General features: G+C 39.8%; 1 protein-coding gene across 7 annotated transcripts in view; it reads left to right on the forward strand.

The window, feature by feature from the left end:
- The window catches only part of MLIP (muscular LMNA interacting protein), a 141,523-nt gene that overhangs the window by 35,606 nt on the left and 83,373 nt on the right, over nt 1–22,544 (forward strand). For all 7 annotated transcript variants that reach the window (XM_067565471.1, XM_067565473.1, XM_067565474.1 and 4 more), the window contains exons 2-4: nt 1,490–1,573; nt 18,958–19,116; nt 21,458–21,844. In XM_067565471.1, the coding sequence (XP_067421572.1) occupies nt 1,490–1,573; nt 18,958–19,116; nt 21,458–21,844 (630 nt within the window). The remainder of the gene's footprint in view (nt 1–1,489; nt 1,574–18,957; nt 19,117–21,457; nt 21,845–22,544) is intronic.

Genomic DNA, 22,544 nt, shown 5'->3' on the forward strand with positions numbered 1-22,544 from the left:
CGAAGAGAAGACAGATGTAGATGAGAGACAGAAGAGACAGAGAGAATAGTAAGGGCTGTATAAAAAAGGAGGTGAAACCAGGATAGACGGCTGACCTACTAGCTGACCTGGGAATAAGAGGCCAACCAAACAGGAGAGGCTAGAAAGGAGGAAAAGCTGACTGCTGAGATAAGCAATATAATTCATATTTCAATTTTGACAGGGACATTCCCTGGCAGAAGAGCACAGATGGAGCTTAATTTGTGTATAGCCCAATGGAAAAGTGGCAGCCTTAATTGGATCCTTCTAATTATCAAAACCTCACCATTCTGTTGAAATGGGAATTCTGCCTGAGTAAACTATTGAATTTAAGAGTTAGGAATGCAGAGAGTTCTTCACATTCTTTTAGATAAGGGTGTGGGTGAATCACTTCAGTTTTATCTGGTTTCTTAGGGAGAACTAATAGCACCATTGCGCCTGTTATGCTAGCACTTGAATGCACAATCGCTGGGATACATGACAAGACAACTTCAGAACAAGTGCAGTCACAACAACAGTGTCAATACTTGGGTACCATTGCAAGCACTTTTGCCTGTGGATACCTAAGTAATTACAGACATGTTACAGAGTTACAATTATACATGCATTGACAAAATATTTAGGGTAGATAAGCTTCCAGTGGCTTGCCCAGAGTCACGCAGGAAGTCTGTGGCAGAGCTGGGAAAAGAAGCCCACCAGCCTAGTGCCCAGTTCTGAAGCTATAGGACCTTCCACTATTCATTATATTGTTTTTCTCAGTAAAAAATGTACAAGTAACTTCTTGAAAAGCTATTTCTGTTCTCTCCCTCCCACATTCTAAAACATTTGGGGAATGGAGCATGACTCTGTTTAGTGGATTGATTGAAGCAGTTTGCAAAACAGAAAACAGAAAATATATCTTTTCCCAATGAGACAAAGTGAAGTTTGGAACAAACAACTGAAAATTTCCAACAGAACCACTTTTATTTTTAAAAAAAGCATTTAGTAAAATGGTGCCATTACAACACATACAGCTGTTCTTGGAAATAAATAAATCCATACAAAAAATGGATCTGTTTAGGATGTATCACTTCTGTGGTGGCACTGATGTGCATATTTGGCATGTAGGGAAATTAACTTTGCAATTCAAGTGAAATATCAAATGTTTAAAAACAACTACTTTTAATGATTAGCACAATCAAAAAAGAAATAGAAATCATATGCTGACACCATCTCCTCTCTGTAAATGTATTCAAGAAGCAAACAATCATTTCATCTTTACCATGTTACATTTTAGTAGCTGGGTGCTTGAACAGTCTCTCTTTGTATCCAAAATTCTTTTAGGCCCACACACACCTATTCAGAAAATATCTTGTAGAAGGCCCTCTAGAAATCATTGCTGAACAGTGAAAAATTAAATATCATCTCTTCTTCAATCTCTCATACTGATTCACATGGTTGTTTAAAACCTGTCCTTTTATTTTTTTTCAAGCCGCATCCTACACATCCTGGACAGCAATTTGGAAAAAGAGACACACAAGTCACCAGTCCATTGAGTTTCCTTAGCACAGAACAGGTAAGACATTTTTTTTTAGAGAATGCTACATTGCATCTTTGTAAAATATCTCACAGAGATGACCAAAGGATTGATATTGGGATTTGTTATGCAATAACAATTTTTAGATTATCGTTCCCAATATAAAAGTCTGGCTTTAAACCTATTGTTAATAACATTTGGCTAAGTGCTGCAGTCCTTAACAGAGCAAAGTCCCAATTGACTTCACTTGTGCTCAGTTAAGGACCAAAGAATTTAATCTCTGGTGTTTTCCAGAATGTTTCATTAGTCTGAAATAGTGCTAATGAGAACACTTTAGGGCTCAGTTGTACGCTGTAATATATTAATTTCTATTTTGGAAGACCAAGCATCTGGTAGATGGTTGTATAAGACACTCGTTGCTGCTGGTTATGTGGCAGAAAGCTGGGCAGACCCTTAGACTCTAGTTATATAGTTGATGCTTTGCCTCGTGGATTAATCCACTGAATTAAGCTAATTTGGAACAAATCACTATTATTCTGGAATTAATCATGGAGTTAATCATGTATAACTCCCCCTGTAGAGAAGCCTGGAGACTCCTTTGAAAAACCAAGCCATGGTGCGGTAAATGCTGTACAGCTCTTTATACACATTGGTTCACTTCCCCTAGAATTTGTAGCCCTAATAAGACAAAGTGTCCAAATACCAAGTGTGGCACAGGTCTGCTGTTCAGAAGAGACGAGGTATTTGATGAAAAACTGTTGTTTTAAAGAGAGATTGAAAGAAGTTTGAATGGGTGCTTTGTGGATGAGGACAGGGAGAACGTCTGAGGCATAAAAAGACACGCAGTTGAGGGCAGAGCTAGCTGAATATTTGTATGAACTTTCTGTTGACAAAAAATGACTCACTGAGGAAACAAAAACTTGTTTTTCATTTTTCAAGTTTTCATCAAAACCCTCAAATCCTCAAACCAATTTGTTTTTGTTTTTGACAGTTTCTGAAAACTTCTATTTTTTTAAAACAAAACCTGAAAAATGCCACAAAAATATAAATGTATCTTTTTATATCAGCTGCAGATGAAAGAAAATTTAAGAAGCCAATGGGAGCAGTAGGTTGACAGAATTAGGGATATTCCTAGGGCATAGGAGACTGTAGGAGTAACATGAGAGCATTGTGGTTACAGCGACTCTACAGACATGAACATGTGTACTTACCAAAGCCAGTGCTGGGCTTCACATTTAGTCTGCAAAAAAGAAAAATGAGGGGGGGATTTGATAGCAGCCTTTAACTACCTGAAAGGGTGTTCCAGGGAGGATGGAGCTAGGCTGTTTTCAGTGGTAGTAGATGACAGAACAAGGAGCAATGGTCTCAAGTTGCAGTTGGGGAGGTCTAGGTTGGACATTAGGAAAAGGTTTTTCACTAGGAGGGTGGTGAAGCACTGGAATGGGTTACCTAGGGAGGTGGTGGAATCTCCATCTTTAGAAGTTTTTAAGCTGCGGCTTGACAAAGCCCTGGCTGGGATGATTTAGCTGAGGTTAGTCCTGCTTTGAGCAGGGGGTTGAACTAGATGACCTCCTGAGGTCTCTTCCAACTCTATGATTCTATGATTCTAGAGTATGGGGGACTGGAGCCAGACGGGGCTAACTTCTTAAACAATGGAGTACTTTCCCATCTTTTTTAAAAGCTACTATTGCATTTTTAATAGTATTACCAATAATCAATAGAAAAGTAATCCCGGAAAAATAAATGCAAAAATTTGCCTCAGCTGGGAAGCAAATTGCTCCACCTCCCGCAGAAGAAATGCTCATCCCTCCTGGGGGCGTCATGCCGGTATCTCTAATGCTGGTCCTCCAGTGGATCTAGTATTGAACGACAGGAAACATCAAATTAGTTCTGATGGGAGCTGCACGTGTGTGGAAGCTGTGGCACAGTGGGTAACTGTTGTGAAATGATTGACAGTGAGACTATCACAGCAGGCCATTTTGGGAGATCAGTACTGAGATGCATGCAGGTCTGGTACTGACGTCGCTGAAAAGAAAAACAATTAGACTGAATTCCATCTGGCACCCAACCGTCTAGGCATGTTTAGAAACTAAAGTGCAAATGACTGATGCATGCTGCAATAAAATTAAATTAAAGTTCCCCATTAACATCATCCCTGAGGACTGATCTCTCGACCATGACAGATAAAAGCTGAGATTCATTTCTGTTCTCTCTGCTTGATTTGATAATTATGTCTCCTTAAGATATAGTAGCTGCGGCTTTTAGAAAAGGAAAATAAGAAAAATTATGTCATGCAAAATTATGAAAGAGCAGTCCTAGAACATTGTGTGACTTACCTTGGGAGTAGGAAAGGTGGAACTGCAGTACTACGTTGTAGGACTGTAATCATGCAGTTTTCTCACAGGCAAAATTCCAGTTGAAGTTAATTTTGAAACTCTTACTACTATAGCACTGATAGCAGAATGAAAGGCAGTTCAAGGCCCTCAGTGCTGCTGCTTTCAGCAGAATATTTTATATACCTAATATATAAACACGTGCATATATTTTATATATAAACTCCACACTGCAAGTGGAACTAAGAGGCTTTGGATTATCTAGTAGATGCACTCGTAGTATCTTCCATCTGAGGACATCAGTGCCTTTCGAACACTGAGTTAAACATTACAATCCTATTGTTTATCCCTACTTTACAAGGAGGAAAGTGAGTCTGAGAAGTTAAGTGACTTGCCTAAGGTCACACAGCAAGTCTTTGGCAGAGACAGGAGAAGACCCCTGCTGCTTTTTCTTTGTATCCTGTGCGTTAGCCATAAAACCATCTTTACTCTTTGAGTGCATTGCTCACTTCAGTCCATGTCAACAATACTGAATCATCAGCTACAATGTTATGAAATACACTAGCAAAATCTAATTTAAATAATGTATTGTCGAAAGGAAACATTTAACTGGCACTTCAAATAGTAGATTACAATTCTAGAACACCTTTTCTCCAACTCTTTTCTAGTTCTTTACAGATATTAATTTTCACAACACCTTTTTACTTAGATAAGTTTTATTATGTCCCTCTTCTTCTTCTTTATTACATCCTTCTCTGGTGCACAGGGTGGAAACTAGCCCCTTCCATCCCTCTCTGTCATTGGCTACTGCTTCTTTCTGCTCTGTGTTGTTGAGATTGGCTCTCCCTGCTAAGGGTTTTCCTCAGGCAGCAGTTCCCAAAGTGTGGTTCGTGACCCCAGCTGTGGTCACACTCTCAGCAGATGGAGTCGTGGCGATCCCTCCCATGCGGAGGATATCATTTTGCTTGCAGAGCATGACCTCGAATGCGCAATGCATGAGGTCACACTGTACAGAGGACATCATTTTGTAGAGCAAAATGGCATCCTCCATGTGCTGTGACCTCACACGTAGGGTACATGCAAAGTCATAGTGTGTGGAGGATGACATACTGTTCTTCAAAATGGCATTCTCCATGCTGGGGTCCCAGCAGGAAAGACTTAATTAAAATGGGGTCATGCCGGCAGAAAGTTTGGGAACCTCCGTCCTAAGATTTCTCTTCGATTCCCTTGTTTCCTCACACTGTCGATTTCCATTTCACGAGGGAGTCTGTGCGTTGGCATCTGGAGTACGTGCCGCAAACATGTCCAACGCTTCCTTCTAATTCTTGTGGACGTGACCTGCTGGTTTGTAATTTCTTGCATCTCTTCACTGGCAATAGTGTCTCCATTCGATGCACAGAATCTTTTTTGGGCACTTATTTTCGAAAGCATCTCATTTTCTGTCTAACATTTTAATAGATCTCCAACTCCCACAGCTGCATGTTAGCACTGATATTACGTTTGAGTTGCAAATTCTCAGTTTTGTTTTGGTATTGTATATCTCTGATTTCCATACATTGCTGAGTTTAGTGAATGTCGTGGATGCCTTTCCTATCTTTGACATCACTTCTTTCTTGAGGTCTCTGTTTGGGTAGAATGGTGCTACTCAGGTAAACGAACTGTTCTATTTTCTTGAAGTTTTTGCCTTCTAATATGTTGTTACTGATTGATGTCTGGGTTTCAAGGATGTTTGCTTTGGTGTAACTGATTCTGAGCCCTGCTTGGCCTGCTGTTTTTGCTAAGACGTCTGTCTCTGTTTGTAGCTTTTTGGGGGTGCTGCTCAATAGTGCAATATCATCAGCAGAGCTTAGGTCTTCTAGACAGTTGCCATCTCTCCATGCTATGACAGTTTTTGTGTTGCTAATACACTTCTTCATTATCCAGTCTATTGCAATGCCAAACAACAGTGGAGATAGACTGCAACCCAGTGTTCACTGTGAACTACTCTGTCTCGTTGTTCACCCTCTGTATTGCTTGTGCAGCTGTGATGTTGATGACTTGAGCTGAAATTACATAAAAATATATGCCAATGCAGGCTGTCAAATGCCTTTTGAAAGAATAAGTGAAACTGATAATAAGAGGAGCCTGCCATTCTATACATTCTTCTACAATGATCCTTAGTGTGAATATATGAGCTACACAGGATCTCTTGAGCCTGAAGCCAACCTGACCTTCTCTAAACTTTGCATCCAATGCTTCTTTCATCCTTTGTCAGTATCGCACTACAGAAGACTTTCCCTACAACACAGAGACTCCTCTCCAGTTATTACAATTTGTAAGACCAACCATTTTGTGTATTCTGATAATTGTTCCATATTTTCACTGGTCAGGAGGAGTCTTTCTTTCCCAGACTTCATGGAACAGCTCTGCCAGTTTTGTTAACGTGGTTGTGTCAGCTGCATTTAACATTTCAGCTGTCATCTGATCATCTCCTGCTGCTTTGTTGTTTTTCAGCTTCTTGAGTGTAGACTGTGCTTCTGACATCTCCGTTGGACTGATATTGATATCTAGTTGATCAGGTTCACATGTTTCATCATACTCTGGGGCTGATGTAGGCTTGATCTGTAGAGCACTTCTCTGAAGTGCTTTGCACATCTGTTATTCTGTCCTATCTCAGTTGTTAGCATTTACCAACTTTACTTCTTATTGGCCTATTTCCTAGTTTGAAGTTTCCACACAGGGTTTTAGTCACTTGGTAAATGATTCCCTGGTTTCCTATCATAGCAGCAGCTTCAGCTTCAACTGAAGGTCTTCAGCATATCTCCATTTATATTTTCTTGCATTGTTTTTAATTATATTGTCTGCTTTCTTCTACTTCCCCTTTGCTTTTCCCAGCATTTCATTGGTCTTTGCATTCAGGAATTTTCCTTTCAGTGCTTTTTGGAACTCTTGGCTTATCATATTCTTGCTCTGTCAATGTTGATATCTCAACGTGCTGCAACTTAAATCATATTGTCTCTGAGCACAGCACATTTTTCTCCAGGTTCAGTCTGTGTCTCACCTTCCTCTGCCTCTGATCTCTTCTTTAGTTCAAGTTAGAATTTGTCACAAAAGGACTCTTTTGTTTTCAATTCTGTACTGTTGATTTTTCTTTGCAGCTTTTGGAATGTTGATTTTTCTCCGTTTTAATTTCAGTTTTGCTGCTGACACCTGCTGTTCAATATGCCTTTACATCTTGGACAGATGACCTCTATCTCAAGCTGATGCAGATGTGATTGATCTAGTGTTTTGTCTTGCCATCTGGTGAACTCCATTTTTCTTTTAGAGGGAATAGGGTGCGTGCAAGAAGTAGGCTGGACACCAAGCACAACTCAATGAGTCTCTCCCATTTTGGTTGATCTTTTCCAACCCATCCTTCCTCATTCCATTCTTTTGTTGTCACAGCCTAGTTCAACATTAAAGAAACCCATTTCAAGGTGTAAATCATGTTTTGGTATTCTATCTGTCACACTTGGAGACAATTATTTTTATTAATAATAATCACAGGTGATAAGTGATTTTTCCACAGACTCTGTCATAATGAGTGCTGCACTATCTGCGCCTACCATCATGATCTGAATAGATTAGCTGTTCCTTCTCCTGCTTGAAGTGCTTTTTATCTGCATCTGTCAGCCTGCTCTCTCTGATGCCCAGGATTTCAAGTCTATAGTTGTCTATCTGCCTCATGATCTGTGAGATCTTTGATGTTTGAAACTTTGTTCTCACATTACAATAACTGACTTTGAAGTGTTCTTGCTGCCAGAATCAAACTTTCTGTGGTTCTGGCTCCCAAAGACTGGTTTTTACTGGGAACCTTCGTACACCATGAGGCGTTGGCAGTGTTTTCTACTGAGCAGCCATTTTGACAGGAATGGTAGCCTGGTTCTGTTTCTATAACCATTGAGATTGGTAGTGTTTTGTTTTGTTGATAGTGAGGCCTTGTGCTCAATCATCCCCACTGTATCTGGGCTTGGGACAGGCAGCCATATTAAAGTGTAGCAGGCAGGGTTCCCTCTTTATGGGTAGGTAAACTGCAAAAGGTTAGGTGACTTACTAAGGATGAGACAGAGTATAAATGATAGAGCTAGGAAGAGAACTTAGGAGATCTGGGGTGAAATCCTGGACCCACTGAAGTCAATGGGAATTTTGTCACTGACTTCAGTTGGGCCCACGTGTTCACCCTAATTTTCAGTTCCACTTTTTAACCAGTACATCATATTTTCAGGGAATTACATTTATTGTTTGGATGAGCATCTACTACAGCCAACATTGTCTACAATGGGGCTTAGATGAGACATTATATAGTGGTCATCTAATCTGTTTTCTTTTGCTATGATATATACAAGTGAAGATGTGAGAATATTGCTGTAGATTTCTTATTTCTTGCTTTAACCAATAAAAGCTAACTATCTAGATCAGGGGTGGGGAACCATTTTTATGTCAAGGGCCTGATGGTGGCCCTGGCGGCGGGAGAGAATTCGGCAGCGGGGGAGAATTTGGCGGCGGCGCGGTTTCACGGTGGCGGCGGGGTTCCATAGGGGGTGGGGACAGTGCCCGCCGCCGAAGTCCCCCCGCCGCCGAAAAGGGACGTTCCCTACCCCTGATCTAGATGATGAGGCATAAGTGTTTGCATCTGTACTAATAGGTGAGCTTAATATTTTGTCTACAAAAAGTACTAGATTGATTCTGAGGCATGGCTTGGACTAAAATAAGTATAATAAAGTCTAATTAGAGGTTGGTCAAAATCTGCAAAACATGCTTCAGAAGGCGTATCATTTATTCACATGCACAAACATGTCTAGCCTCTTCTTAGAATCTTCCAATGACAGGGATTCTACAACCACCCTTGGAAGATTAACTATTCTTCAAGCTAAAAGGTTTGGCTTCACTGAGAAATTTAGGTTAGATATTAATCTAACTTAAATCTCCATCACGGTAGAATCATCTGATTACTTTCTGTCCTAGCTTCAGTAGACATGGAGGACAATTGATCACCATCCTCTTTATAACAGCCCTTAACATATTTGAAGACTGTTAGCAGATCCTCCCTAAGTCTTCTTTTCTGAAGACAATACATGCCCAGTTTTTTTTTAATTTTTCCTCATAGGTCAGGTTTTCCAATCCTTTTTATCATTTTTGTAGCTTTCATCTGGACTCTCTCCAGTTGTCCATATCTTTCCTGAAGCATGGTGTCCAGAATTGGAAAGAGTACTCCAGCTGAGGCCTCACCAGCTCCAAGTAGAGTGGAACAATTACCTTCTGTGTCTTAAACAGGACACTCCTGTTAATACACTGGAATTATATTAGCCTTTTCCAAAACTGCATCCCGTTGTTGGCTCATATTCACTATAACCTCAGATTTTTGACAACAGAACTACTGCCTAGCCAGTTTTTCCCAGTTTTGTAGTTGTACATTTGATTTTTTTTCTTCTAAACTGTGATATTTTGCACTTCCCTTTATTTCATCGTTTTGATCTCAGATCTGTTCTCCATTTTTAATTCTAAGCTTGTCTTACAAAGTTCTTGCAACCTCTCCCGCTTGATGTCATCTACAAATTTTAAAAGCATACTATCCACTCCCATTATCTAAGTCATTAATGAAAATATTGAATAATACTGGATCCAGGACAGACCCCACTAAATACGTCCTCCCAGTTTGATAGTGAGCCATAAACACTTTTTGAATATGGTCTTTCAACCATTTATGCACCCACTGTGACAGTTATGGCATTTCCTGCCATAGTTTTGAAATACCTTATTGTATTAAGTTTATGCATTTTTGTGGTCCAGGATCACATATAACCTTTCTCGGAGGGGAAATGTGATAGATTTTGCAGCCTCATACATATCTTTGGGGTCCATTGTTTAAAATAAATAGTTTATATATGATTGTGTGCTACTATGGGGTGGAGGGCTACCACAGCTCCATCAGGAACTGAAAACAGCAGTGGTGATTAAGGTAAATCAGAGGGGTTGTAACTCCTCAGAAAAGTATCACTTTCTGAGGAGGCTCTCATTTACTAATTCAAATGGGATTCTCCAGATACTGACAAAGAAAGACCTTTTGGATGAAAAGCCTGAGTTTAACTGGCTTGGGGCCTTCTTTCTGGCCTAACAAACAACAGGACCTTCTGTCCAAGGGGGCCCCAGTCCTTGTGGAAAGGTTGATAAGGCTTGATCTACTGTTCATAATCTCTGGAGAGAAAGCACAGTGTGGATGCTGGCCTTAGATAGTCTGGCTTGCTGTGGATATCATAATGTGGTCATACTTGAGAGCATTATTAGTGCCCACGGGGATGAGCAGTATGGGATAGTCATCTGAGGGATGGATGAGCCTCAGCAACCTTTCCATGATGTCTCAGGTGTGGGCTTCAGGCAGGCAGTGCACATCCTGGAACAGATGTCAGATCAGCAGATGGATGCCTTTGTCCCCCTCAGGCGAGGATCCCTGAACACCCCCACCTTATGTCTCTTCTTCTTGGGTTGGGTGGCCGTGAGCCTCTCAGCCTTGGGGGGATGTGGCAGTTCTTTCTCAGCCATTGAGATCTGCTCGAGAGGGCCAGCAGCCAATCTCCTCCCTGCAGAGCAACCAGTTCTCTTTCCTCCCCTGGTGTTGCTGCAGTCATCTGTAGCTGGCTAGCATCCTCTAGCTTGGATGTCTCCATATACATCCAGTTGTTGAAGTCCTCATGCAACTAGATGCTATGTAGATGAGCCACCTTTTCCTTCAGCTCTCTTACCTGCTACCTGAGGGACTCCACTAACAGACACCTCTCAAACTGGGTGGTTCCCTGTGCCTGGCTTTCATCAGCAGGGACATGCAGGCTGCGATCCCAGCAAGTTAAGACCAGGGCCTGGATAGAAGCTTCCAGAGTCAGGATGGCTGTCTGGCCAGGACCCCTCAGAGATGCAGGCAGAAGAAGAGCTCACTGTGAAGTTGGCAGTGTGCCATTTTCTTCCCATTGCAGGTTCTTCATTGTACACCCTGAAAGATAAGGGGTATAGGGAAGGAAACTCTTCAGTGGACTCAGCTGGCTAACTCTATAACCAGCCACTGAAAGCCCCAATGCTTTTGAAAACTTGGGCCTCCCACACAGCTGGAATGATGACTCACCCTGTCTCACTCAGCTGTCTCTAATTGCTGGCCTATTCAAAGAACCCTGAAATGCTCTGATGTTAAAGATCCCTGAAAGAAATCAGGAACTAACCCACCTAACTGCAGGGCAGCTTAATACAGACACTTAGCAACGAAGCCTAGATTTCAAACACCAAACACAGCAAACCAATAGACCAGCCCAGCATCCTGTGAAACTCAATGGCAGGTCCCAGTACAGAAAAGTGCTCTGTTTTTGTCCCCCAACATTAATCAACAGCAATAAGACAGAAGTGCTTCAGAAATACTCACCAGCTGGCTAACTCCCATATTTGTTATTTGTTACTTTCCCAATGAGCATAATATATTAATATCTGTGTTAAATGGTGCTCTTTTCTTTATTATTTCTTCAAATTGCATTGTTGTGAAGTAAATTTATTCTGTGACTCGTTTCCTTAGATTTCCTTCCTGACTGAAGATTGTTAATATGAAATTGATTACTGTTGTTGAAGTAACAGCCTTTTCCAGCTATTTGCTAAAGTAATCAACTTCAATAATAGCAGAATGGTAGTTCACTGCTAGTGTGTCAGAAAGTCTATTTTAATAGCAAACATTTACTTTTATGGGTTTTATGTATATATCTAAAAACATATCTGTACACACACACACGTATATATATATATATCTAATAATATGTTTTTGATATTTGTTACTTTGTTATTACACATAGAGGTATTTCTGTCTCTTCCCTTTCATTAAATAAATTCAATTAAAACCCATACAAGAAAATGTTTGCTATTACATAGTTAGTCTTGCTGACATAGTAGCAGTGAAAACTGCCATTCTGTTATTACTGAACTTGATTACTTTAGCAAATAGCTGGAAAAGATTGTTATTTCAATAACAGTGGTCTATTTCATATTAACAGTCTTCAAGCATGAAAGAAATCTAAGGAAACTAGTCACGGAGACTAAATTTAATTTACAACAATGCAATCTGAAGAAATTATAAAGGAGAGAGAGAGACATTTAACAGAGATATTAATTTATTATCTTCAGGCTCCTGGGGAAACAGAACATGTTAATTATGCATTATGTTTGCAAACCACTGGCAAGCCCTGGAAATCATTTACCATAAATTTCTTGTTTAATAACTAAGCACTCTGCAATGTCAGAGCCTGGATCCTTCCAGTAGAATTACTAACAGAAAAAACTATTCAGACTATGTTAAACATTAATATTCTTCAAAGGCCTAATCAGATAAAAAATCAGAATTAAAGGTAGGCAATTATTTCACTGTGAATAGAATAAGTTAGATAGACAAAAAGTGATTATTTAATATTTTCTTGAATAGATATAGTGGGCCAAATTTTCTGCGGCTGTAATTTCTGGGTTCCAGTTGAGTTACGCCAGCTAAAAGCAAGAGCCATTGAATTCATGCTGTTATTTTTGCGCTCTGGAATCTAGATCCCAGTCTGCTGTAGGTTTTTGTATGTATTCTGATGAATTTAGGGCTATTTTCTCTTTCTCAGATCAGTAACCTGTAGAATCCAGAGGAGCTGGTAAAAGAAATATAATGTAAATGCTGAGAGTAGCCATGTTATCCATTTCCTTCAAACTTTCAGAGTTCTGAAATGTCTGCCAGGAAAGTACAGCAAAGTAAGGAAGTAAAAATAAGTTAATTAAATTCTCTTGTGTAAAAGAGGTGTGTCCTATTTTATGTATGCCCTACTCACATTTCTTCACCTCTTTTGTTCTCTCCTTCCATTTCTTCTCATTTTGTCCATCCAATTATTTTATTTCTTTTTTTTCTCTTTTTCTTTCTCTTACTCCAAAAAGTAACAGCTAATTTCCTCTCATTATTGCTTTTTTTGTAGTCATCCCAATTATTTTGAACGAACAATGAAAATTCAAAATAAAAGTTAGATAACATTTGATTTTCCTTTTCTAGAATCAGTTTGAAGTATGAATCCTGATTCAAGAAAACACTTAAGCACCTCTTTATCTTTAGGGACTTGTTTAAGTCTCATCAATTTACAATTAAACTTAAGCACAAGTGCCTAAAGTTAAGCAGGTGATTATGTTCTTTCCTGAATGGGGATGCTTTCCTGATTTATGGTTTTAGAAAACAAATGTTATCTTACATTTGTCACCTGTTTAGCCTTCCTATCTTGCACTTTACTTTTCTTTTTAGACAACTTTTGATTAACTTATTCAGCTGGAAAAAGTGCAAAACAGAAAAGTCCATGAAAACATTTTCCAGCTGGAAAAAAACAGTAAAAAATTGTTGTAAAGTGGGTTGCTTTCCATTTCCATGCTTTTTGACCTTCATTCTCTTCCAGTGGGGGTGAGGAGGGATGGAGGGTGAGTAAATAACCAGGAGAGCAAGAGAGGGAGGGGAAACCTGCTGAAAATCTAGAAACCAAAAATGGAAAGCTGAAATCTTTGTTTCCAAAATCCAAACTGAAGCCATATTTGAACTCAAATAGAAATGATAATATTAATTTCAAAATATGTTTTGAAAAATGAATGAAATTAAATTTTTCACTGTGTTTTCAAAATTCCCATGGGAAACCAATTTTTCAGTGGAAAAAAGGATTTTTCCACTGAAAAACATTAGGTTTCTGACCAGCTCTGTTTATCAAGTATCTTCTCGTTCTATTGCTAACATAACTTAGCCTGATTTGCATGACTGTAGTTGTATCTGCTACAAGTTCCTGTCTCTGTTTGCAAGTCTGAGCGAATCAACAGGAAGTGTGGCACTGAGTACTTTCCTATGTACCATGTGGTTACTTGAAACTTTCTGTATAAGCCTAACCCTATATAACACAGGAAGAAATTCTAATTGGAGGTTGACACAGAATTAAAATATACTGAATTCAAACAATCATCAATTTAATGGCATCCTCCAAAAGAAGAAAATGGTGGTGAACGGAAGTCATGTAGTAGTTGGTGGATGATGCTGTCTAATTTATAAGTTCTTGCACACACCTCTTAAATTTAATTTTTCAAGTATAATTTTATCTTTCTATTAATGTTGATGGTTAATTCCATCATATATTTAAGTTAAAAAGCAATAAGGCCTTCACCACTGTTTTATTCAAGTTTTACACCAAAGTAATAGAGATATACCAGTGGTGTAACAGTGGCAAATCTGGCCAAGGGAATCTTAGCTGGGCTATATTCAATACCAGAAGGATGCCATAGTACAACGCACCAGTCGTTATATAATTTCTTCTTGCTTGCATTCCCATTTTGAAAGTATGCATATAAATAGTTGTAAAAAATGTTTTTTTAATGTTTGTTTATTGCTACAAATGCTTGCTCTCTGTGTACTTGGTATTCTCTCTGCTTCAATGAGCTTTTAAAAATGTATTAGTCTGAAAACTAACTAATAACCCCTGTTAAATATTAATATTACTTCCATGTCTGATCACATAAAATATCTGATATCAAGTGTCAAACAACTGCGTTGCAAACGAGGAGGTAACAAGAGAAAGCATTAGCAAATGCATCAGCTAGCAAGGATGCTTCAGTACTTGCATTTCTTAACTAGAGTTGGAAGGTCAAAGTGCAATCACAGATCCATAAAAAAAAATCCAAATTTGTTTTTAAAGAGATTTGAAAGGCTGCCTGCAACAGATTGCAGTGAAGATCCAGGTGCTGCAAAGACTGTGATGGATGGTGTCAGCTTTACAAAGCTCACTCAACAGCAACCTAATATGAAGGATGCCCCAGACTGAGGGAAGGTGATCACAAATGCCGTCATAAATATTTGCTCAGGAAAGTGCTGGGGTGATATCAATCTTTCTGTAAGTTTCTACAACAAGGAAATGCAATCTGCATGGATTGTGCTTCTTCTGAAAAGTACCAGCAGTTTTTGGTGTGAAGATTACGGACCGGACTGCATTCTAGTTACCCAATCCTGAAAACAAATATGCGCATGTGTGACGGTGGCATCCAGGTGAGCCATGCTGAGATGGCTTAAACAGGGCAATCTGCAAAGAATGGGGCAGGCAAAGCCCTAAATACTGGTGGTTTTTCTTCCATAAGATATACGAACAACAAACAGCTTCTGATGACCTTACTGGTCATTCAGTAGACAAAAACACAGTTTCCTTAAAGCTATCCAGTCCTTTGGCTAGCACCCAGACAGCCCAGTCAAATATGATGGGGGTTACTGAAAATCTTTATCCATTATATGTAAAAAAAATTCTACCAATCCCAAAGGATCAGACACATTTACCATGCAGATCAATGAATAGTTCAGGTCTCACCCAAATACACGCTTAAAGTCAACACTTATTAAGTAAAATAATATTTATTTAAAAAAAAGAAGAGAGAGTAATGGTTAAAAGGTCAGTGTACAAACTCAGATGAAAATAAAGCTCTTAGGTCAGTATCAGAGTAGAGATGATAATTGAGTTGCAAACCTCTGAAATTGCAAAGCCTCTGAAATTACCCAAACAGCTTGAGGTCATCAGTCCTTGTTTAGAGCTTCTTTGTTAGAAATCCAGGCCAGGGAAATGAAGACTAAATAGTCCATGTGCAGAGTTTGTTCAAATTCTCCCATGAGAATTAGCAGGATGATTCCAGCTGGTGCTGGGATCCCAGTCTTGTAATCCAAACTTTCCCTGACAAGCTTGGACAGATTTGAGATAAAAAAGGATCAGTCCACTAGAGTCTTTTATAGATCCATGCAGGCTGGCCAAAACCGTCTTGACAGTCTTGAACAATTAATAGATGATTACTTGGGACTCTGAAATATCTCCTATGTCCTGTGCACACTGGTAACTAGTGACATTAGCATAAGGTAATTGGCCATTTACAACCATTCACAGGTATTTACTACTTAAACTTCAAAGAGAAATAAAAACAATAGTATTGTTACATTCAAATTCCATCTAAATGTTAATATTCCCTTTCGACCTCTTAATCAAATAAAATAACCGTGATAGACAGGAAAGCAGTTTATCTACATTGCTAACCTCTAACTAGATATATGCAAACAACATCAGATAACTACCAACAATACACTAGCAAATCAAATCTCTATTCTACTTGTAAGGAATGATCCTCACTATCACTGTATTTTCCTATAGTATGTCTCTAAAGGTCAGAGTTGGGTCATGCAACTTGCAAACTTACCTAGTTTTTTCTGCATAGATCATGCTCATTCTGAAAAATACTAGCGTTTTTGGTGTGTAGATTACTGACCAGACTGCATTCTAGTCACCCAATACTGAAAACAAATATGCGCATGCTTACCTTTATGCACATGAATAGTCCCAAAATCAACAAGAACAACAAGAGTCCTGTAGCACTTTAAAGACTAACAAATTTAGTTTCTGAGGACATAAGCTTTTGTGGACTGTAACCCACTTTGTCCTATGTAAGGAATAGAAATCAAATAGGAAGTATATATATATATACATCTAAGGGTAAAGGAACAACAATGGGGAAGCAAAGTCCATTCAGTTAGAGTAGTTGAGGCCTAATCAAAACCATTGATTAGGAGGTGAGAATGTGTGAGCAGTGACAATGACTTCTTGTAATGAGATAACCATTCCCGGTCCCTATCCAGACCCAGTTTGATTGTGTCAAGTTTGCAGATGAGTTCCAATTCTGCTGAATTTAGCTGTATGAAATGGAAATCTACCAACTTCATGAAAAAACTCCCATACCCCTCCAGAAAATCAACACGATAACTTGCCTATGTCCCTCTTTGCAGGAGCAAGGCCTAGGTATTCTATTGTGTGCAGAATCCTTGCCAGGCTGCCTACCTGACAATTGCATCTCTGAGTCATGGAGACCAAGGGCCAGATGGAAGCACAGATCCCACTGGGGGAAAGGCAGAGCTGCATAGTTGCAGAGCAAACTCCAAAAAGCAGCGTGCCTTCTCGAAGCAAAATACCACCCAAAGCGACCCATGAAAAGGAGTATCTAGCCTTCACTCCTCCCCACAGCAGCCCGCGGGTCATGTGCCATGTTCTTCCATGCATTGCCAATCAGCTCCAGTCTCTCTCTTTTCCCCATCCCTTTGTAACCTGCATCTGGAAGCAAGGAGCAATTCTAGAATGTATAACACATTCAGATGGGTTTGTGAACAAAAGTTAAGACTTGTGAGGTCATATTGTTCACAAGCTTTGAGATGACTACCATGTATTCAGTGCTTTTACTTATGAAGATCTTAAAGCATTGCTCGTTCAGAATTAGATCTAGTGAAATACAAAATTGTTCTTGACTCTGTCTTGGAGAATAGAGCTCTTATCCCAAATTGTAAAACAAACTCCTTTTGTGTAAATAATCTGATTGCCTCATGTAGGTCATTTTCCGATAATGAAAACAGCAGTGACTCAAATTCTTTTATCTGAAAATCTGTGGTTCTCATTTTTAACATTGCAGCAGCTGGAAGGCTAGTCTTGCTTTGAGTTATATGAGTGTTTTTCATCTCTATGTCCTAAAATTGCTACTTGCTTAGAGATGCAAATTACAAAGGAGCGTAAATAGTAGCACGTTGCTCAAATTTCTGTTTCACTGTAAATGAGAAAACCATGGGGGAGAACTCCCTAGATTGCTGCTGTTCTGTTACAGCATAATTCAATTCAATTTAGTCCTGTATTATTATTTTGTTTGAAAATTAGATTAACCATTACAGTCTGAAGTCAGATTTTAGGGATAAACTCCATGAATTCCTTTCATATTCTTCCATCAGGATGATGGGTCTTGCACCCAATATCCACCCATAGAAGAATCAGTGAGTCCTGGTCCACAATTCTTCCCAGAGCTGCTATGGGGTCCTGTTGAGGCTACACCCTGGAGGGGCTTGCAGCCTCTCTCCAATCTCTGGTAGTTTTATAGCAGCTGCACTACAAGGGCTTCTTCTGTCGGCACTTTTCCCCCCATGACCTCCTATAAAGGGGGATTTCACTGGTTGTAGAGGGCCGTGGAAACGCTTTGTGCTGTCTTTTAGACGGAATTCCCATTATGTGCTGAGGAGAAAAATGCACAGCCCACCCTCTTGACCCCAGCCTGCACTCTTCCTTCTCAGTCTTTGTGTGGTACCACAAATGGGCAGGAAAGGATGAGAAGGAGGTGGGGCCATCCCTTGCCCTGACACCTTCCCATATATCCAGACAATTGGCCTGTGTGGGACTGGGTGTCCCTGATGTGGAGGTGAAAGAGGAAGTATACTGTAACCTCTATTTGCAGGGGCTCTGTTGGAAGTAGAATTCATCCCCAAACGCATTCATGGTTAGCAATGGCTCCATTCCAACTCTTACTTTGGGAAGTGTGTCATTTGCACAAACTAGCAATATGACAAAAGCAATGAAGCAAGTTTGGATTTTCTTCTATTTCCTGAATTATTTTCACAGGTAAAACACTTGGGTGGGTTGATTTTAGATAAGATATAATGGTTGTAAGAGAAAGCCATGATAAATGATTGCATGGTTCCATTAAGCTTCCAGCTCTATTCCTATGTCATTTGCTAAATTTAAAGGTGTCTTGTTTCTCAAACAGCTTTTTCAATTTGTGTTCAATTCGTACGCAAAAGGTTTTTCATCCATAACCTGCATTCAATCACACTGGTATAAAGCTGGCGTCACTCTGCTGAAGGCAGTGGGAGTTACACAGTAGCATATGCAGACTAGAGGTGAGCAAAACTGGACCCTTCGTTGCTGATGGAGGAGAATTATGGAACATCAAACTATGGGCCAAATTCTCCCCTGAGATACTCACTATGCAATTGTATCGATGCAATGTGGTAGGATTGGGTGTGAGCCTTTATGAAAATAATTTCTCAGAATCGATTAGAAAATACATATATTGTTAGGACCCAAAACCCATCCATCAGGAAAGCTAGTGCAATAAGCATAAGGATGTATGTGGATCATTCAAAGGAATTTAACTAATTATTTCTTCTTTGGCAAAAATAATCTCCATCAAGATTAAAAACTGCATTCATTGTATATCTTGTAGGTCCCCTCTGGAGAACCTGGAACCAAACCTTTGACCTTCACATTTGTTCCATCTATCGGACGACTTCCAACTCACTTTCAGGGTGTAGATGTCTCTAAACTCCTTGTGAGCACTTCAGAGGAGCCAAACAATGAAAGCAGTCAAAAAATTATAAATCGGGTAGGATTTTATATTTACTTAGTTTCACACTTATTTGAAAAGTATGGAAAAGTCTTCCTGACCATCACTGAACTGTATTGTTTCTCCTTAATCTCTTCCCTGTTGGGGTTTGATTGTAAATTCCAGGACCACCAGAGAAGCAGCCATGCTATATACAGAGACACATCGGAGTTGCTGTAATGGAGCAAACCGATGGTCTGCCTAATAAGATATTTTGCCTTTGGCAGAGTTTATACCTGAAGCAAACCACTCCCTACCTCCATAATGTGGTCTGCCAATTATGTAACAATATATCACAATGACATGTTGAGGGTGGGAAAGGGACATGAATAAGTGCATGTGAATTATCGTACTGGAATACACCAGTAAGTCACAGAATCCTGCCTTCAGCAGTGGGCCACCACTGCAGGAGCCAGTCCCCATTATTCTAATTATGCAAAAATACTGTGGTAAAATTGATGCTTCTTTTGTTTTGAAACCTCCAATGAGTTTGAGACAGATGCTCTACAGTTCAAATTGGGAATACCACAGGAAGCAGGTATCCTTTGCTAACTGGGACAGTCTTTAAAGTACAACCCCTGAACAGCATAGAGAACATGTCTTACTGACTTCAGCTGGTGATCATCTTATCTCCTGCAGACCAATATCCTGTATAACTTCTGGATTTAGCTTGTGTAACTACAAATGTTCCTCTTGATCATATATACATATTTTTTAAAATGCTGCTAAACTATTTGTCTGTGTGATTTCCTGTGATAATGAATTCCCCAAGCTGACATTACACTGCATAGGGTAAACATATTTCCTTGTGTAATTTGACAGCATAAATACGATCCTCTGATTAATTCCCATGAGTGCTTTACACACTCTTTTTGGTCTTGGCCCTCCACCTCCTTGTATGCTGCATAGCAGGGAATGCAATTTGGTGGCACTCCAGTTAAAATAAACATAAGCTACACGTGAGGGCAAGTAATGTGTGGCACTAGGAATAGTCTCTGAACTGAATGGACATCGCAAGCATTTTGAACATCCTCTCCCTGAAGGACAGCACTAAAAAAGCGTTTGAATGTGTGCATTTTTCTCCTCAGCGTGTCTGAGGAGGTTGAGTTTAAATGTAATCCTCTGCATGCAAATAAATACTCAGTTACCTGCTCTTTTGTTTGGCCGTTTAACTGCTACTAGCTGTGCTCTTAGTAAAGCAGAATCAGGTTCCCCTAAGTTCTGTGCCTGTCCATCCCATTTCAGTATGCTCTTATACAGACAGCACTCACGTATGCTGAGCAGCATTAAGATCTTCATAAGATCTTCATCTTCATCTCCTTTTCAAACTGAGCATAGCCCAGATTTTCACAAGTGAGTCACCCAAGCTCATACTTAGATATCTAAATAAGTAGTCTGATTTTTGAAAGAGCTGATTTCCCTGTAACTCCCATTGCAGTCAATAAGAATCTAATTCTGTAGCATGCCCCTTACAGAGGATCCATATGTATGCTCTATCGGTAGGATTTATTTCATATGTCCATTCCTTTCTCTGATTATCTACTTCTAGAGAAACAAACTATATCAATAGTTTCAAATATTGGGTGACTCAGCTATGTGTATGACAGAGGCAAAGGATAACACCAGTGCTGCTTTTACTCAAAGGGCACTTGTGGGGTTAAATACTAGAAACTGAAAAAAAGAGAATATTATCTGCTATAAAAAGAACAATTGTGCTTTGTGCTAAAATGCGTACCCTTAAATGTACAGTAAAGCTCCCTGACCTCCAATTCTTTTGTTTCCTCTTTCCAGAGAATGTCCTGGATTGAGATCCTTTGTTCTTTGTTGCTATGTATGGGTTTTGCCCCAGATTTCTCTGTCAGATAGTTGTGAGAGGTATTGTCTGCTTTTGTGGATCCCACAGTCAGAATTCCATCCTCATCATGTCTGGTTTAGACTGGCCTCATAGATCATTCTGCTTGACTGCACCTTCCCTCCTCCCAATTCCAGTGTTATTCCCAACATCAAGTCCAATCTATCATTTTGACTTGAGTCCTCTATTTCAGAGTTATGTAGCTAGAAAGATGACAAGTGTCTCCCTTTATAACAGACTTCATGTATCGGCCAGTGTGCTGGTGGGAGGGAAGGTGCTGGGAGTGGGAAAGCATGCTAGTGGAACAATAGAAGAGCCATCTTCTGTTTCTCTGACACGCCCAGCTTAGGCTGGAGCCTGAGATCATGACTTATCTTCTGGAAGATTGTAGCATAGTAACAGCTAGTGCTGCAAACTAAAGGTTCCTTCTGTTTTTATGGAGAACAAATAACGTTCAGCTACATTAGAATTTATTTTAATGTTTTGCAGTATAACGTAGGCTCTGAAGACCTGCCCTTAAAAAGTGGAATCAGGCAAGACAGTGAATACACCTATCACACAGGCACCAGACAAAAGATTTTCCAGCCAAAAGGGTCTAAGATGAGCAAAGGAGAAATGCAGGAGACTGACCTTTTCAAGGCTGAATTTGTCTTTATTACGGACTCTGATGAAGGAGATGAAGAGACTATTTCCAAAAACAATGTTCAACAGCCTTCTATAGGTCCTGGTAATGGGCACGCAAGATGCCAGTTATTGGCCACATCCCACATTTCTCCTGGTGGTGAGTCAAGCAAACCTCTTAGTGACCTGAATGTTCCTGAGTCACAATGTGCTGTGCTGTCTCCCAGTGCTACCAGTCGTCCAAAACAACGACAGGTATGTTGTTATTTTAACTTTCCTGTGTGGGTGCAGGTGTTTGTGTGGGTATGCGTGTCAAATTTGATTTGCCATCTCTTTTGGGATGTGGTCATTCAATTCAGCTCGTGACTGGGTGTTGATTACTGGCCGCTTTTTTACGGATTATTAGTAACTTCTCCCTTTTGCCACAGTCAATAGTTCTTCACTTCTAGCTAAAAGTTGGTATGTGTCTCACAATAGAGATGATGTATAAAGGGAGTTGTTAGCAGGGGTGGATAGCTGGGGCCGATCTGTTAAACTTTTTCTTCTTTCCCTCTCTGATCTACTCATCACAACACAATCTAAAGGTATAGGGCTAGATTCTCTGCTTTTGCAAATTGGCGCAGCTCCATTGAAATCAGTGGATCTTGGAACTATGCTGATTTACAGCTGAGGATCTGGTTTGTGAGTTTTCACTTCTTTGCACCTTATGCCATCATTTCCATCCAAAGAGGGTGTAAATGCTTCTGTTCTGACTTAGTGTCATTTTGTGTTGTCCTTGCACAGGTGTAAATGATAACTCAAGGTGTAAGGCCCATTCTGTGGGCTTGTCTTCACGGCAACAGTTAGTACACTTGAGTTACTGTGCTTGAGTCCACTTCAGAACCACACAAATAGTGACTGGATTAGCAGAATGATTACATCGTATTAGTTGATGATGAGTTGTTGTAATTTGAGC

Source organism: Emydura macquarii, unplaced genomic scaffold (assembly GCF_026122565.2).
Source record: "Emydura macquarii macquarii isolate MOO-44397 ecotype Brisbane River unplaced genomic scaffold, CSIRO-AGI_Emac_v2 contig_2680, whole genome shotgun sequence".
Taxonomy (NCBI): domain Eukaryota; kingdom Metazoa; phylum Chordata; order Testudines; family Chelidae; genus Emydura; species Emydura macquarii.